Here is an 18,983-nt window from a genome sequence, read left to right as displayed (position 1 = left end):
AAAAGGAGTGTGGCATCATAAATCATCTGGCTCTTAAGTTGCATCACAATCACTTCAGCTAATATCCAATCATTGTCATGTGTCATTATTACAGCACTTCATTTTAAACAGCTAACTGACGTGCTTACATCATACATGTATCCATAGTAACACCAATATTCTCGGATGTGCTAATCTGAATTGCAAAGTAAATTGTGAACAGTCAGTTGTCACCAAACTTGTTAAAGACATGTTAAAAGTCCCAAAACATTGTTTATTACCCTGACTCTTTATCTCCATGTTTGATACTTCGTAGCAGTACTTATCTCTTCCAGTACATTAAGAGGTATGTAATAATAGGGCAAAGGTCAAAATAGCCCCATGGGAGAGAAGCTAAGTCGGATATGTGAACAATTGTATATATCCATCTGATTTGCAATATCTTAAATATTGATCTTTAGAATTTAGAAGTAAGACAGCTTTTGTAACTTTAGAATTAGCTATGACTTGTACCATAAAACTGCCTCTAATATACTGGCTGATTTTGCCCTTATATTTATGCGAAACACACATTTCTGAATCCGCTGATGTATAGTGGGTACTGCGCGGTGTATAGGAACCCATTCTAATGAGGGAGGCCCTAGATTCAATCACTAACCACTGTTGACTAGACCCTGGTTACTTCAGATGGAATACTGGTGAACGTCATCCTTTGGAAAGGTTGTAGCCATAATCAGAAGTGTGGGGGGAGGGGGTGATGGTAGTGGAGGACGGTAGGAATCTGATGATATGCATTAATCATTTTGTCATTAGTATCCAGTGGTATTAACTGTCAGCAAAGACAAGGCCCCGATTCATTGGTCATTGCAATTCACTTTTCCCACAGGCAGCACATCCCCGTCCACCAGTTTCCCGCTGAAATGCGGTGGATACAATGAGAAATTCCATTGACAAGCGGCGGGAGGATAGAATCCCGCCACCAGCGAATGATGCACGGCTGAAAATCACATGGCTGGGGGACCGGAGAATCCCACCCCATGAATTAAAACCTTAGAGAATAAATGGGGAAAGAGATGAGAAGCAGATCCACATTTGCCAAAGAGGCGTATGTCAATACAGCATTCTCAGCTTAACAGAACACCGAATCACTGAATCCCTACAGTGCAGAAGGAGGCCATTCGTCCTATCAAGTCTACACCGTTCCTCCAAAAATGCACTCTACCTAGGCCCAATCCCCCGCAACTCTGCAACCCCACCTAACCTTTGGACACTTAAGGGCAATTTAGAATGGCCAATCCACTTAACCTGCACATCTTTGGACTGTGGGAGGAAACCGCAGCACTCGGAGGAAACCCACACAGACATGGGGAGAACGTACAAACTCCACACAGACAATCACCCTAGGTCAGAATCGAACCCGGGCCCCTGGCACTGTGAGGCAGCAATGCTAACCACTGTGCCACCGGTGCTGCCCCCGTGCTGGTGGGTGGAACCACATTTACAATATTTTCTCAAACATTGGTCACTTTACTTTCAAAAGTATGTGTGTTTCTTGGAGACATCCAGGGAACAACAAAAGTGAACCAAGAAAGTATTTACATAACGTCACTCACATCTTCAAAACTCCCAAAGTTGTTTGCAATCAATGAATTACTTTCGAAGTACAATCATTGCTTGGAATACATTTTCATCCAGCAAGGTCATTAAATTCAAACAGCAACTTAATTAATGACCAGGTAATCTATCTGCTACTTGATGGTATTGGCTGAGGAAGGTTATTTCTGGGACATGGCTACAATTTATTTAAACAGTGCCATGACATCATTTAACATCTCATCCAATGATTCTGGGCTTGGGGGCAAAGTTTTGAGACCCTCACAAAAATGTGCTTGCTTTTAGTCAAGAAAATAATGTTGGAGCAGGACATTGCCCAAGTCATCTGCTGAAAGACTAACACATTTAAGCAAACTAGTTTTGGATCAGAGATCCCAGAAGTAAACCACAACCAAAAGACACAGGTTTATATTAAGATCTTTTTTTAAAAACTGACTAAATTCCCATCCATTCACAATCAATAGATATTAAACCCTAGAAAACATTCCGTAATGTTCTACCTTCCCTGACTCTGAAACCTCCTGAGCTTCCTGGGTGCCTGCTGAAAGTGATAGTAAAGCCCATGCTACACTTGATGATCTCCAGCCACAAAGTCCAAAGCCCATGCTTGGATTGGAAAATAACAATGAAAATATTAAAGGGTGGTGGAGTGGGATCAGCTGAGTTGCTCTTGTAGCGACCCAGCGCGGGTATGATGGGATGAATGGGGGCTTCACAGTGGTTAGCACTGTTGCTTCACAGCACCTGGGTGCCAGGTTCGATTCCCAGCTTGGGTCACTGTCCGTGTGGAATCTGCATGTTCTCCCCGTGTCTGCTTGGGTTTCCTCTGGGTGCTCCTGTTTACTCCTACAAGTCCCAAAAGATATGCTGTTGGGTAATTTGGACATTCTGAATTCTCCCTCAGTGTACCCGAACAGGCGCCGGAATGTGGTGACTCGGGGCTTTTCACAGGAACTTCATTACAGTGTTATAGTAAGCCTGCTTGTGACAATAATAAAGATTATTATTATTTGTACTCGAACCATTCTATGGAACAGATCCTGTCAGAAAATATAATTTGCTTTGTTTTGTGCACGCTGCATTGCCAAGTAATCATTTATTAAAGTCAATTTAATGTTTGACATGTTCTATACAATTTACAAGCAACTTGTAATTGGAGACATGCTTGTAGAGGTTCACCTATTTTTGAAGATGTTCTAATAAAAGGGAAAAATGTAAACTATACAAGTTGCTATCATGTAGGCTTTTCCTGATGGAATGAGTATACTAATTATGTATACTAACTCCCAGCAGCATAAATTTGTACAGATGAAAAATACATTGGAGTACACACAGGGGGGAAATATAGACTCCATGACGATTTAAAACAAGGCACAGGTGGGTTGAGAATTCCAAGCATAGGCTTTGGACTTTGTGGCTGGAGATCATCAAGTGTAGCATGGGCTTCACTATCACTTTCAGCAGGCACCCAGGAAGCTCAGGAGCAGCCGTAGAGGATTGTCATTTTGGTCCCTGGTGGTTGTCGACATACAGGGCGAGATTTTGTCAAAGTAGTGGAGGTTCCATTGCCAAGGTGGTTCTCAGGTGACCAATATGCAGGAGACGGGACCTCCCGGCGATAATGCCAGAAGGCAATTCAGATGCTCTCGGAAGCATCTGAAACCCCTCTAGGGACAGCATTGGGGTGTTGGAGCCGTTCCCTGCCGCCATCCCCCGCCTACCCCAGAGAAGCTGCTGCCATCATGTCTGTGACCTGCTAACGAGATGGGTGGACCACTAGCAAGATACCAGCAGACTGAGAAAATTGCTCTGAATTGAGCATTAATTATTCAAATTGGCCAGTTGCTAATATCCTCACTGTGAAACCTCTCCAGCCACAGCACTGCACGGGAGATTATCCCAGCATTTTACCACCTCTCCACCATCACCATTTCCAGTATCTGGGGCCGACTAAAATTCCATGCATGGCAACTCCTTTGCCTCACACCAGCAACATCCCAGCATAGTGTTCCACTGCATAGCTTGTCCAAACCATCATTCTTAATCTCACATCCACACCTCCAGCTATTTCTCCAGTTCCTTCACATTCACACGTTTTAAATTACTCCCAATTTCCACTCAAGCACACTCTCCTTCCCCGCAGCCGAATTCGTTACCTTCCAAAAAGTTACCTTCTCGTAGCATTGTTATCACAAGTGACCTCAAAACCTTATTGCGGACAAAGTTCTGATCACTAACTGTTGTCCTTTTCCTGCCTGCTCTTTGAGCTTTTTCTTGACGGACCTCCTCTTTGTCATTTACCTGGCCTGGAGTCATGGGCATATTTTAACACGTATATGTGCCAAGTTCCTTTTGCGTGTTATTTTAACAACCATGCAGCCTTAGTCACTGATTCCAACTTTAAGAAATACTAAAACTTGTATAAGCCAAAATTTCCTTCAGCCTACTTTTGGCAACAGTGTAAGACCTTGGCTTTGTCTCCCACAAATACCAACGCAATTCAACCTCAAGTCGATCTCACACAGCCACCATAACTGCCACCCGAACCTCAGCAAAACTATTCCTAAGTGTTTTATTTTAAAAAAGAAAATGCTAGAAATTTGTCTTCTGTTTCTGTTTTAATTTCCAGCACTTGCTGCTTTAACTCATATTTCTAGCATCCACAGAGTTTTATTTTAGAATATAAGAACACAAGAATTAGGAGCAGAAATAGACCAGACCACCCCTCAAGCCTGCTCCACCATTCAATATTATACCGCTGATCTGCTCAGTTACACTTTCCCACTCATTCTCCATATCTCTTGATTCCCTGAGAGACCAAAAATCTGTCCATCTCAGTGATAGAGCAGTCAGAAATGCATGGCCCTTTGAGTGAAGATGTTTGTCATCTAAATCCTAAATGGTCAAACCCTTATCCTGCGACTGTTGTGACCCTCCTGTTCCAGATACCCCTGTCATGGGAAAACAACCTCTCTGTGTCTACCCTGACAAGCCCTGTCAGTATTTATGTACTTCTAAGGTGAGATAAGTGTCAGACCATTATTTTTTTAAAAAATGAATGGAGTAATTAAGAAAAATAAAATTAGGCACTGGGTTTATAGAATCCCTAATTGCAGAAGGAGGCCATTCGGCCCATCATGTCTGCACCAACCCTCTGAAAGAGCACCCTGCCCGAACACACCTCCCCACCCTATCCCCATAACCCATTAACCCACCTAACCTTTTAGACACCAAGGAGCAATTTAGCATGGCCAATACACCGAACCTGTACATCTTTGGACTGTGGAAAGAAACCGGAGCACCCGAAGGAAACCCACACAGAACGAGGAGAAGATTGATTGATCTACAAGAAACAACAGTGGAAACAGAATCAATAATTTGTTTTAAATAGGTTACAGGTTAATAGTGAGCCTGTAGTCTCTAGAGTTTCGAAGAATAAGTGGTGATTTCACTGAAGCCTAAAAATACTTAAAGGAACAGACAGGGTAGATGTAGGTAAGATGTTTCCCTTGGACGGGAGTGTAGAATCAGGGGGCCATAATTTAAAATAAGGGAGATGCCACTTAGGAGCAAGTGAGGAGAAATTTCTTTACACAGAGTTGGTGAATCTTTGGAATTCTATACCCCAGAGGGTTGTGGAAGCTCAGTCATTGTGTATATTTAAGGTAGAGATTGATAGATTTCTGATTAACAACAATGTAATGGGTTACGGGGACATTGGGTGTAAAAGATATTGATGTATCTGCACAGCCATCAGATAGGCTGAATACTCTCTTCCTGTTCCTATGTTCTTATATTTGAAAAATAAAAAATAGCAAATAGAGAAAGGAAATAGTAAGTTATAGTTCTTTCAGAGAACAGAGTGTTGTAAAATGATTTGATTCTGTATTGCTTCACTCTGAGCTCAGCTTCCTTCCCCTCATCCAACCTGTCACTAAGACTGATTTCTTTCTCCTCGATAATATTTCTCACCTTCAAACTTACTTCTCTCTCTCAACCTTCAAGCTATTCATACTTGTTTTTAACACCTTGCAGCTCGGCTTCTCCAGGGCTCTCCTGCCTATCTTCCCACTTCTGCCATTCATAAACTAGAAGTTATCCAGAATGACATTGACCCCACCCTTACTCATTCTCCACTAGTTACCTGCCCTCCTGCCCAGCAAAACACTCTGAGACATCTCTTATTGTGACACCTCAAATTATACGAGAAATGCCCACAGACAAAAGTAGTTATAATAACAATAATAATCTTTATTGTCACAAATAGGCTTCCATTAACACTGCAATGAAGTTATTGTGAAAATCCCCTAGTCGCCACACTCCGGCACCTGTTTGGCTACACTGAGGGAGAATTCAGAATGTCCAATTCACCTGACAAAGTCTTTTGGGACTTGTGGGAGGAAACTGGAGCACCGGAGGAAGCCCATGCAGACAAGGGGAGAACGTGCAGACTCAGCACAACAGTGACCAAAGCCGGGAATGAAACCCCAGTCCTTGGCGCTGTGAAGCAGCAGTACTAACCACTGTGCTACCGTGCCGCCCGTTGCCTTGGCCATGAGCACCTAAATCAGGCTCAGTGGCCTTCCTAGGCTGTAATGGTTCTGATATTTACCCCATATCTATGAGAAAGGTAATCTGGTAGGTGGTACCCAAGAATTATATTAATGTTAGAAAAAAATGTAGTTCCACATTTCTAGTTTTGGGGTTGAAGGCTTGCTTCAATAACAGGTGTTCTAAGATGTTTATTTGTATAATGCACAGTGATTGAGGGGTCTTGTTCCCACTAGAAAGCACACAGAAGGCAAGGAGGATTAGAAATCAACTAAGCATAAGGTCAAAATGAAATTCATCACTGGAGCCGTCATTGCAGCTCTTTGCTCTCTCACAGGTAAGAATTTAATAAAAGGTCTTTCATCAGTTTAATTTTTATTAAGACTTATTCATTGGAATTCTTAAAAATGGAAATAAACTCAAAATATATATTTTTAAATATTAGGAGTGTTCCTGTACATGAATCACAAAAGGTTAGCCTGCAGATACAGTAGCAATTAGGAAGGCAAGTGGGATGTTGGCCTCTACGGCAAGGGGTGGGGTGAGGGTGGAGTATAAAACTAGGGAGGTCTTACTACAACTGTACAGGACATTGGTGAGATTGGCCCTGGGGTACTGTATACAGCTTTGATCTCCTTGCTTAAGACGGGATATACTTGCATTGGAAACAATCCAGAGAAGGTTCACCAGGCTATGTCTTGGGATGAAATCTTGTCCCTCTTTTTCCCACACTTTGCTTCACTGCAACAGGATTTCTTAAAAGGATATGCTTGCCAATTCATTGCATGTCTAATTGTTTGAGTGCTGTGGCTGGAAATGGCACGCACACAGTTTTTCTTGTTTTTAGTTTAGGAAGAAAATAATATTTACTGGACTTACCCGGGTATATGTAAGAATAATAAAAAGGCTCCAACTTTCTCACACACACTCAAAGTTCATACGCATGCAAATAAGTTACAGTGTGGGAGGATAGATTAAACAGGTCAATAAATATTAACGGTATACAGGTCTTGCAGACTAATGGCTGGGATGGTTCAGGCTGAGCCAAGGGACCACTTGGATCCGGTGTCAACATAATTTAAGAATACTGATGAACGGTTTAGCTTTTCTTCTGGAGACAGGTACAGCTGCTCAGGTGATATTTTTTTTAATCTCTCCCTGCGGCATGTGGGCAGTCAAACAACCAACATGACTCAAGTATGCAAGTTGAATGGGGAGCGAAAGAGGAAGACCCATACAGGGGCTTTTCCTATTTGGCATCTTTGCTGCTTCTGTCTGTACCTGCAGAAAACAGTTTCTTAAAACACAAAAGAGGGTTGGTTGGCTTTTCACCTGCTCCCCTCTCTCAACTGACCAGTGACTCAAATATGGTCATGGACAGTAGATTCCGGACCTAACTTAGTTAGATTATGGCGAGGTGAATTCTGTCACTCTGTGTCCTTTGCCTGAAGTGATTCGCTTTAATACCTGTTACAGCCACACCCACTTGAGTTTGGATGCAAACAGGTTGGCTCAAATTACAAGCTTTTAGATTTGTCATGTGCAGTGATGCTAGTGTTCTATAATCTTGGAAACAGCAGCGCTAATTCACTGGTATGTTGCCTCAGTCATCAATGTTTTTCAGCCAGTAAATATATAATGTCATTCACGATATAAAACATGGCTTCACAAAATTATTAATATAAAATTTCCATCTGTATGATGTAGCACGAGGAGAGGGGGAAACAGGAATATCTTGGAATGAGATAATATTTAAAGCAGAACGGAATATCAGCAGAAACTTAGTTAATTAGCTTCAGAAAATTAATGACTTGCATTCGTTGTTGCATGAATCATGAAAACTCATGCCTGGGCAGACATCTCTGTTAATGAAATTGAATCACAAATTATCTCCTGCATTTATATTTTCTCATGACTGACTTGCTGGTGGTATAATATCAAGATATAGAAGTTCCTCACACTGAGTGCTGATTCAATGTTTTATTAATAACACCTGCCCTTCATTGATATTACAGCTGAAGCCTTGAAATGCTACTATTGTTTAAACTCCAGGTTAGTAGAGGAATGCAATGCACAACACCAGACATGTCCATTGAACAAAACAACGTGCCTCACCTCTGTGAAAACAGTAGGATTTAGCCAGGGTAAGTATGTTTGGTTTTAGATCCACCACCAGTAGCGAAGTTCCCGATGCGGCGGAGAATCCAATATCGTTCAAAAAATGGGATTGGTGCTGGGCGCTTATCCTTTTCCGATGCTTCAGACCCACTGGCGGTGGCATCCAGGTTCACGCCCCACTCCAATGGGAGGGTGTAAACAGATCAAATTGACCCGTTTGCATCCTATTAACAGTCTGGGCATCGGTTTCGCCAAGCTTGCGTGATTCTCCGGTCCTCTGGACGCGAATTGGTGCAGGTATTTCTCAGTGTGGCTCAGGTGCGGTCACTGTTATAATGTAGAGAATGCGGCAGCGAATTTGTGCTCCCCGAACTCCCACAAACAGCAAGGTCATAATATACGGCAAGGTGGGGCAGCACGGTGGCACAGTGATTTACACTTCTCCTTACGGCGCTGAGGACCCGGGTTTGAATACCGGTATTGGGTCACTGTCTGTGTGAAGTTTGCATACTCTCCCCGTGTCTGCGTGGGTTTCACCCCCACAACCCAAAGATGTGCAGAGTAGGTGGATTGGCCACGCTAAATTGCCCATTAATTGGAAAAAATAAAATAATTGGATACTCTAAATTTATCAACAAAAAATATATATACAGCAATATTATCCTATTTTGTGATGGTAAGGGGAGGCAGTGGTGTAGTAGTATTGTCACTAGACTAGTAATCCGGAGAACCAGGGTAATGTTCTGAGGACCCACTTTTGCATCCCACAAGGGCTAAAGGTGATTTGAATCCGATAAAAAACAGGAATCTGATGGTCCAATCGTGACCATCAAATCATTGCCGATAGTCGTAAAAAAACATCTGGTTCATCAATGTCCATTAGAGGAGAAACTGCCATCCTTACCTGGTCTGGCCTACATATGACTGAGTCTTAAATGGCCCATCAAGTCACTCAGTTCAAGGGCAATTTGGTATGGTTAATAAATGCTGGCCCAGCCAGCGATGTCCACATCCAATGAATAAGAAATGTATTTGTGTCGGCCAGGACATCAGGGAAAAGATGGGGACCAGGGTGAGGTGAGTTGCCCTGTCAGCTGAGTTGTTCTCCCTGGCCCGTCTTTAAAATAGTGCATGTCATCTTTTACACCCAACCGAGCAGGCATTTTTGGGCCTCTACATATCTCATCCTAAAGGTAGCACCTCTGACAGAGCATCACTCCCTCTGTACTGCACTGAGTATTTCTAGCCTTGATTTTTGTGTTCTAGCCCTGGAGTGGGTCTTGAACCCGGAACCCTATGTGACAATATGTATATTGTATGGTAAACGAAGTGTTAATAATTTATTGTGAACGCATCCAACCACTAGATGGTGATCAAGGTCATATACGTAGATCACATGATACCCTTGATTCGGAGAGTAGGTGATTAGGCGGGATAGAGAGTAGTCATGTTTTCAGAAGCTCTGTAGATAGAATTATAGTCTTAGTGTATTTTGTAATATTTATATCTGAGTGAGTAGTTCGAATCTAGTTAGTTGTAGTGTTAATAAAATAAGCTTATTTTAAAACATAACTTGATGTTCTTTGTGAGATATTACACCTCAAAGCCATCCTCATCCACAAAGCAAAGAACTTCACATGGTACCAAGTGTATTTTCTAAGCTAGATAGAAAGGTTCAATGCGGGAAGAACAGTTTTTAAAATAATCTCCGTGAATCTAGACTTTAAAAAAGAAAATTCCACCAGGCTCTGATTGCATCGACGACATCGAAGAACATCCCAGTCAAAGCGGAATGCTCCGCATCTTTGGGGGCCGAGCCCCAACATTGAGGGGCTAGGCCGACGCCGGAGGGATTTCCGCCCCGCCAGCTGGCGGAAACGGCCTTTGTTGCCCCGCCAGCTGGCGCGGAAATGACATATAGGGGCAGCACATGCGCGGGAGCATCAGCGGCCGCTGACAGTTTCCCGCGCATGCGCAGTGGAGGGAGTCTCTTCCGCCTCCCCCATGGTGGAGACCGTGGCAGAGGCAGAAGGGAAAGAGTGCCCCCACGGCACAGGCCCGCCCGCGGATCGGTGGGCCCCGATCGCGGGCCAGGCCACCGTGGGGGCACCCCCTGGGGCCAGATCGCCCCGCGCCCCCCCCAGGACCCCGGAGCCCGCCCACGCCGCCTTGTCCCGCCGTTCAAAAGGTGCTTTAATCCACACCGGTGGGACAGGCAATTTATCGGCGGGACTTCGGCCCATCCGGGCCGGAGAATCCAGCGGGGGGGGGGGCCGCCAACCGGCGCGGCCCGATTCCCGCCCTCGCCGAATATCCGGTACCGGAGACTTCGGCAACCGGCAGGGGCGGGATTCACGGCAGCCCCCGACGATTCTCCAACCCGGCGGGGGGTCGGAGAATGACGCCCCATGTCTTTGACAAAGCTTTGACAAAGGGTCATCTGGACTCGAAACATTAGCTCTTTTCTCTCCCTACAGATGCTGCCAGTCCTGCTGAGATTTTCCAGCATTTTCTCTTTTGGTTTCAGATTCCAGCATCCGCAGTAATTTGCTTTTATTCAAAAAAAGGTGGATGCGGCAATATGTATATTGTTTGGTAAATGAGGAGTTAACAATTTAATGTGAATGCATCCAACCATTCGATGGTGACCAAGAGCATACACGTAGATCAGGTGCTACCCTTGATTCTGAGAGTAGGTGATTAGGTGGGATAGAGAGTAGTTGTGTTTTCAGAAGATAGAATTATAGCCGTAGCTTTGTAATATTGATGTCTGAGTGAGTAGTTTGAATCTAGTTAGTTGTAGTGCTAATAAAATAAGCTTTGTTTAAAACATAGCTTGCTGTTCTTTATGTTTGTCATTACACCTCAAAGCCATCCTCATCCACAATGCAAAGAACATCACACCCTGCGGCTGCAAAATGCATATCATCCTAACATCAATTACTCATTTGTTTCTGTCAATGAGGCAAACATTTTCATTGATCTGGAGCCATAAGTTGATGAGGACATAGCAATTAGCCTGAAGTTGATCCAAGACTGTTTCCTCACATGGAATGCCTGTGCACTGCTTTTGACTGTTTAGGTTGGCAACTGTGTATCCAAACTATGTTGCAGTCCACAGACTCCACTTCAACAATGCCATCATGGACTAATGAATATTAAAAACAGACAATGATAGTTGATCTCAGCTGAGGCAGCTTTAGTAATGACCTAACTGATCCCACCAGCCCTGGACAGGGGAGAGGAAGTAGCAGCCATCATCCATTCGTTGGTGAGGAGATTGAGCTCTCTTATCCTCATCTAATGGTGGGGGAGTCCAGAACCCAGGGCCACAGTCTGAAGATATGGGGTAACCATTTAGCACAGAGGTGTGGTTAAATTTCTTCACCCAGTGAGTGGTCAGCTTGTGGAATCTGTCACCACAGGAAGTAATATAGCACTTGGAGTGAAGGGGATCAAAGAAAATGGGGGAAGACAGGATTGGGCTATTGAGTTGGATGATCAGCCATGATCCTAATAAATGACGTAGCAGGCTCAAAGGGGCGAATGGCCTCTTCCTGCTCCTATTTCCTATGTTTCTATATATATATTAGCTTGCTGACGCTGCCTAAAATGGTTCACTCACGAATGATAATCCAGCTTGGAGAAGCTGCCAAAATGATTTACTAGAGTTAAACCAATGAGAATTGACTTCATGAGGCTAAGATTGTGGCCCTTAAAGCACTGAAGATTAAGCGGAGATTATTTACAGGGGTATGTGGAATAAATGGGGATGGAACTAACTGAGTACTTCTTTCAATGCGCAAGCACAAATACGATAGGCCAAATAGCCTTTCTCTGTGCTGTACGATTCTATTAGTCCAGGAATAATCATCAGCGTTCAGGTGATAGACAGTCTCGGGAGCAAGGAAGCTCCCCAGGAATCAGGGTGGGGGAGGGGGAGGGGCAGCATGGTGGCACAATGGTTAGCACTGCTGGCTCACAGCACCAGGGATCCAGGTTCAAGTCTGGCCTTGGATGACTTTGTGTGGAGTTTACTCATTCTCCCTGTGTCTGCGCGGGTTCCACTGGGTGCACAGGTATTCTCCCACATTTCAAAGCTGGATTGGCCATACTAAATTGCCCCTTAGTGCCCAGTTAGGTGGGGTTACTGGGCTAGGAGGGGTGAGTGGGCCGAGGTAGGGTGCTCTTTCAAAGGATTGGTGCAGACTCAATGGGCCGAATGGCCTCCTTCTGCACTGTAGGAATGTTAAAAGGGGAAAACTCAATATTAGATAGAAAAGTTATGATGAATCCAATTTAAACTGAGATTAACTTCAATGATTAATATTGATTATATTTATGATGAAATGTTATCAACAACCCTATGATTAGGTGATCAAGTGAGGAACAGCAAATTGCTTTAATATATCTTTCTGTTGCAGCTGGACTTGGAATCGTGAAGGTAACCAAGAAATGTTCATACCATTCGGAGTGTAACGCTGATATCGATAATATAATCCTCGGAGGTAGAAAAGTTCTTTGCTGTTCTACCGACATGTGTAATGCTGATAGTGCTGCCGATGGCTCCAGTCAATGCTGGATCTTGCTGGGAAGCACCGCTGCCATCACCTGGACTCTTCTAGAATTGACTGTCTCAAGCTAAATGAATGGAGCCAACAGACTGTGCATGTTTTTAGATTTCATATATTTCTCAAGAGAAGCTTTAATGGGAAAATGTGCACATTTCTTTTTTACATAGAATGAGCTGTTTTTCTTAAAGTATTGTATTTATTGTCGGTGTCGTTTCATTAAGGTGAGCATTTGTCAGCGTTTGTGGTGCGGTCAGATTGTCTGGGTCGAGCACAGGGAAAGAATCATTAATCAGGAAATAATGAAAACCTCACTATAAACATCTGGTTAATTAAAATGGAGCACCTTATTGACAGCCGTAAATTTGCATGCCCAGAATTAAAATTCAAAATGATCTGATTGGATCTCATGAATATAAAAGGGAGTGTCTCTCTGCTACCAAGTTACAGGGCCTGGGAAGATATCGAGTGAATGGCTTTATCTGTACGAAGAATATACGGAGTTATCATCAGACAAAAAAAAAGAGAATAAGTGTTCATTTGTTTTTCAGTGAATGAGATAATAAACATTTAGGGGATGCCCAATAAGAACATAAGTGTCAACCATACATTTTTTTCAGTGGCACTGTCATGAGGAAAGTAGGAGGTGAATTTCAACTCTTCTAAGTAATGTAATGAATGTCCCACTTATCCGGGAATCACAGAATGTTTGCAGCACAGAAGGAGACTATTCGGTCAGTCGTGTTTGAAAGAACAAATCGCCTAATTCTGCTCCCTGTCTTTTCCCTGTGGCCTGCCGTTTTGTTTCTTTTCAGATTATTGTCCAATTCTCTGTCGAATGCCTTGATTGAGCCTGCCTCCACCACTCTCAGTGCATTCCTGATCCGAACCACCCGTTCTGAAAAACTGGTTTTCCTCATGTCACCGTTGCTTCCTTTGTCAATCGCCTTAAATTGGTGTCCTCTGGTTTTCGATCATTCCACCAAAGCCTATCTGCTTTATCCTGACCTCTCATCATTTTCAATGCCTCCATCAAATCCCTTAAACTTATAGCAGTGGAGAAATAATACTATTCGAATGTGTTCTCTCATGTCTGTCCACAGACAAAAAATTTAGACTTCCGTAAATGGAAGTCAAAACTATATACATTGAACACCTGTTTTGCTATTCGTGTTAATGTAATTTTGGTTCCTCTTCTAAGCCATTCCATAGATTCTCTACGGAGCAGAAGGAGGTCATTCTACCCATCATGTCTGCACCGACCTTCTGAAAGTGCACCCTGCTAGACGCACTTCCCTGCCCTATCCCCATAACCCCACCTAACCTGCACACCTTTGGACTGTGGGAGGAAACCAAAGCACTCCGAGGAAACCCACTCGGACACGGAGAGAACGTGCAAACTCCACGCAGTCAACCAAGGCAGGAATTGAACCCAGGTCCCTGCCGTTGTGAAGCAGCAGCGCTAACCACTGTGCCACCATGCTGCCCTGAGAGGAGGATAATGGATGGGCTCATTTAGTAAATGCACAGGCCAATGCAGAACTGGGCCATGCAGAGCAACAAGATCTCTTGTATGTACTGGACTGGGCAGCAGTAGAAATCATGCAGTGATACTGAAAGGTACATAATAGCAGTAAAAAAACACCGATTTACTGTTCCCACAGAAAAAAGTGATGATAAAGTTATTGCTGAAAAGAGAGAGATGTTGCCAGAGCTTTTCATCTCACACTTATCAGGACAAATGCAAGAATGCTAAGTTTCGAACAATCAATTTATACCACAGGAGAAAGGCTGGTCGATTGGCATGTTGACTCTGAATGGCTGAGGTGATGCCATAGAGAAAGCAATGGAGTGCCCTGTACATCCGGGTAATTAAAAAAAAAAAGGCACAAGGCTTGAACATATTCCTTTAGTTTGCAGAGAACAGGTCCCTGTGTATTAATGTATGCTGCTTCTAGCAAGCGTAAATGGATCACATTACGAACTCGACGTACTTGGAACCTATCCACTTTGGTAGCTAAAACAGAAAGGGAGAGAATTTCTTAAATGGTGGGACTTTGGGAAGTGATGATGGCCAAAGGATGCCCCTGCTCACAAGTTACTAAAAGCTAACGTACAGGTATGACAAGCAATTAGAAATACAAACGGTATGATGGCCTTCCAGGTATGTTGGCCTTTATTGCAAGAGGATTTGAGTACAAGAGTAAAGAAATGTTGCCGCAGTTGCAGAGGATTGACGAGACCCCACCTGAAGTATCGTGTGAAATGTTGGTCTCCTTAGGTAAGGAAGGATAGACGTACTACAGATGGAGTGCAACAAAGGGTCACCAGACTTATTTCTGTGATGGTGGGATTGGCCTATGAGGAGGTATTGAGGAGACAGGGCCTATATTCTCCAGAGTTTAGAAGAATGAGAGATGACCACAATGAGACATACAAAATTCTTATAGGGCTCGATAGGCCAAATGTGGGAAGGATGTTTCCCCTGTCTAGGGATCTAGTATCAAGGATGAACTGTTTCAGAATAAGAGACAGGCCACAAAGAAAGTAATGTATAGTTAAGAACTAAAATAAATAGAGGGCGGAATTCTCAGTTTCTGCTGCTAAGTGCCAACTCCAGCGTCGAACCTGTGTTGTTTCACGACTGGCAAATCGACGCGAACCCTTCACCAATTCCAGTATCGGTCAGGGGCTAGCATCGGAGCCGCGTGAAACGCCCGCAGATCGCACGAGAATGGCCGGGTCCTGGGCCGCACATGCGCACGGCTGACAACCTGCACCGTACAACATAGCACCAGCCGTGTGCGACCCCAGCCCGCCAACATGAGCCATGATCATATTGAATGGTGGAGCAGGCTTGAAGGGCTGAATGGTCTACTCCTAAATAAATAATAAATACATTTATTTAGGAGCAGACCATTCAGCCCTTCAAACTTGCTCCGCCATTCAATATGCTCATGGCTCGTGCTCCTATTTCCCATGTTTAGGAGAGTCAAAATAAAAAATACTTTAAATAGCAGGGAATATTAAAAGCGGGTAACTTTCAATGAATATATTCATAATAAGATTTTAAAAAGTGAAACAACGGGGCCATCAAAAGATCATAAAGATGATAGGATAGCGAACAAGAGACATTAATTATGCAAAATGAATTCCTCCCTTACTAATGGATTGGTTATGATCAGTCCCTACAACATGAAAGTTGAATAATACTGGTCGGGATTCTCCGGGAATTGGCGGGGCGGGCAGAAACGGCGCAGTGGAGTGGCGAGAACCACTCCACTGCTTGAATAAGTTGAATAATACTGGTCGGAGAATCCCGCCCAAGATTAGAAATTGCAGACAAGACAATTATTGAAAGAAAATAAGGCAAGCATCAGGCCCAAATGGTCATTAAGCAAAGGTACATGAAGAAAATCAGTCTATTGCTGCTGTCTTTAATAAATGACTAGAAATGGAAGTCAAGCCCAAGGTTTGGAATCAGTCAGGGTAACCAGGAAGCCATAGACCAATAAAATGAACATCCGTTGCCATAATGTATACAAGGCATTCTTGAAGATTAGCTGCAGGAACAGCTAGATAGACATGATCTCAGGTGGGATTTTCCATCCCCACCCGCCACCCGAATCATCCAGTCCCGCTGAGAGTCACTGGACATTTGGCTCGCCTGCCACATCCTGCCAGAATGGGGCCATAAAATCCTGGTCACTGTACAGGAGAGTCAATGTGAAGTTATTGGAGGGAGACCTTGTCTAATGCATTAATTCTTCAGTGAAAAATGAATCTTGTTGACAGTGGACATAACATTAATGTGTTTACTTAAAATTTCCAAAAGAAATTAAGTTCTGCATCAACCAATAAACAACTTCGGAAGAATTGGGATAGTAAGGAAGCTCCTGAAGTGGATTGAAATTTGAACAAGAGAAAGCAAAGGGTGGATGTGAATATACTAGTGTTATGATCCCAGCTGATGTTACTATTGGACAAGTCAAGTGCCAGGACGGAATCTGGCTTGATAGATTTTAACTTATATTTTTTGTTTAGATACATGGACGAATAGAGTCATAGGACTGCTGATGAACTTTTGCCAAAAAAATAAATCAATAATTAAACAAGGAAGGATTAACTATAGTACTACTACTCCTTTACCCCAGCTATACATTTATATATATACACAGGTGTATAAGGACAATCCAAGTTACAAAATTCATCTTGTACTCTGATGTTCACAGTAAGCATGCTGTCCATGTAAACTAATAGGTGAAATTGAACAGACACACCACAGATACCATGCAACACCACCTCTATGGATTTCTTATCAATTCCCCCCAGATGCTTGTCACACTGTGAGCCAACTGGTCTCACTGGAACTCTGTCTTCCACACGGGTGTCTGAAAACTCCATTCTTGAAGAACACACCTTGGAATCTTCTCTCAAACAACACTTTCTCTTGGATAACCACCAAGGATCCACATCCAGGGTTTCAACCTCTCCTTTTAGTATTCCTCTTCTCTGGATTGCCGTGTGCATTTAAGATTTTCTGCAATCTCTCAGTACCTAGCCACACCAACAGAACACCATTGATCCACAGGCTGGGCAGCATGGTGACACAGTGGTTGGCACTGCTGCCACGCAGTACCAGGGACCCGGGTTCGATTCCGACCTTGGGTGACTGTGTGGAGTTTGCACGTTCTCCCCATGTTTGCATGGGTTTCCTCCAGGTGCCTCAGTTTCCTCCCACAGTCCAAAGATGTGCAGTTTAGATGGATTGGCTATATAAATTGCCCCTTAGTGTCCAAAAGGTTAGGTGGGGCGACAGGGGATAGGGTGGGTTGTGGGCGTAGGTGGGGTGCTCCTACCAAGGGTCGGTGCAGACTCGATAGGCTGAATGGCCTCTGATGTGTTGGGTACTCTGCTAAACAGACAAACCAACACGGTTGCGAATGGTACAACTCAGTTTCATTACTAACATTTATTTACAGTGGTAAACTGGTTACTGAGGTTCGATCATAACCCTAGAATCTGTGGACCTATTCCTAATACTATCTTGTAGTGGCACTCAGCACGTGGTGGATGTCTGAGTGGCTTGCTATGAGCTCTGTGCCCTGAGCTGTCACCTGCTGGAATGCTCAGGAAGTGTCGTGTTCCCTGTTTTGTACTGTGTATGCTCTTGCCTGTGATTGGTTGTGGTGTTGTGTGTGTGTTGATTGGTCCGTTGATCTGTCCATCAGTATGTATGTATGTTTGTGCTATGATGTTTACCTGAATATCATGACATCCCCCTTTTTTACAAGAACATGTGCCTATGTGGTTATAAATAGAGATGTATACTGAGTGCAGCTAAATGTGTGTGTGTGCAATATCTACAGTATATACATGGGGCTAAACTATATACAAGGGGCGATGTCGGGTGCGACATAACAACGAGGTTGTACCATAAACAAAGCACGGGGAAATGGTGAACGACAAAACGAACTCCTGTAACGACAAGGAAGAACAGAAACATATTAACACACTGGTATTATGAGTTCAATGTACAAACAGGCTCATAAGTCCAGTCTAGTAGGTGGGTGACGAATTTGGGTTGACCGCCTCAAGGGTGGGTCTGGATCCACTGGCTGAGGAATGGGCCTGGCCACGGGCGACAACGGAAGGGGCATGGTGGCAAGAAGCTCCACGAAGTCGATATCCGGAACAACAGGAGGGCGCGGTGCAAGTTCCCGTACCGAGCGTGGAAGTAGGCGAAGAGCCCGGCGATTGCGCCTACGAATGGATCCATCAGGCAGGCGAACCAGGAACGAGCGGGGAGCCACGCGTCAGAGAACTTCGGCAGGTGCTGACCAGCCACCTTCTGGTAGGTGGATGCGGATATCGTCTCCAGACGCCAGGGCGGGAAGATCAGTTACCCGTGTGTCATATGCCCTCTGGCGAACGCGCTGCTGTTGCATTCTGTGTAGTACCGGAGCATGGTTGGTTGTGGGTACCAGAATGGATGGCACAGTGGTCCTGAGGGCGCGACCCATCAACAGCTGGGCTGGTGAGAGGCCAGTGGCTAGTGGGGCCGAGCGATAGGCCAGCAGGGCTAGGCAGAAATCTGATCCGGCAGCAGCAGCCTTCCAGAGGAGCCGCTTGACGATGTGAACGCCCTTC

At 44.1% G+C, this 18,983-nt stretch overlaps 1 protein-coding gene across 3 annotated transcripts; it reads left to right on the top strand.

Moving 5' to 3' along the window:
- The first annotated feature begins 221 nt into the window (after positions 1 to 221).
- On the top strand, positions 222 to 13,429 carry LOC140397966 (secreted Ly-6/uPAR domain-containing protein 2-like). 3 transcript variants are annotated; one of them, XR_011937358.1, is made up of 4 exons: positions 222 to 325; positions 6,381 to 6,481; positions 8,160 to 8,196; positions 12,687 to 13,429. XR_011937358.1 is itself a non-coding variant. In XM_072486220.1 (4 exons), the coding sequence occupies exons 2-4, from the start codon at positions 6,433 to 6,435 to the stop codon at positions 12,905 to 12,907; spliced, it is 399 nt and encodes a 132-aa protein (XP_072342321.1). In that variant the 5' UTR covers positions 222 to 325; positions 6,385 to 6,432; the 3' UTR covers positions 12,908 to 13,429. The 3 variants fall into 3 exon arrangements, 2 of the variants coding, with proteins under 2 accessions (XP_072342321.1, XP_072342320.1); XM_072486220.1 differs by having other exon boundaries at positions 6,385 to 6,481; positions 8,160 to 8,288; XM_072486219.1 differs by having other exon boundaries at positions 8,160 to 8,288.
- Positions 13,430 to 18,983: the final 5,554 nt, after the last annotated feature.

This window comes from Scyliorhinus torazame, chromosome 21, assembly GCF_047496885.1.
Source record: "Scyliorhinus torazame isolate Kashiwa2021f chromosome 21, sScyTor2.1, whole genome shotgun sequence".
Lineage (NCBI taxonomy): Eukaryota > Metazoa > Chordata > Chondrichthyes > Carcharhiniformes > Scyliorhinidae > Scyliorhinus > Scyliorhinus torazame.
The sequence above is the reverse complement of the archived record's forward strand: the minus strand, read 5'-3'. Positions and strand labels throughout refer to the sequence as shown.

What these genes read in the sequence shown, in the direction of transcription:
- LOC140397966 (XM_072486220.1), top strand. Translation starts at nt 6,433, where the DNA reads ATGAAATTCATCACTGGAGCCGTCATTGCAGCTCTTTGCTCTCTCACA. An exon ending in AGCTCTTTGCTCTCTCACAG is followed by an intron (nt 6,482 to 8,159) that starts GTAAGAATTTAA and finishes TTGATATTACAG; the next exon opens with CTGAAGCCTTGAAATGCTAC. An exon ending in AACAGTAGGATTTAGCCAGG is followed by an intron (nt 8,289 to 12,686) that starts GTAAGTATGTTT and finishes TTTCTGTTGCAG; the next exon opens with CTGGACTTGGAATCGTGAAG.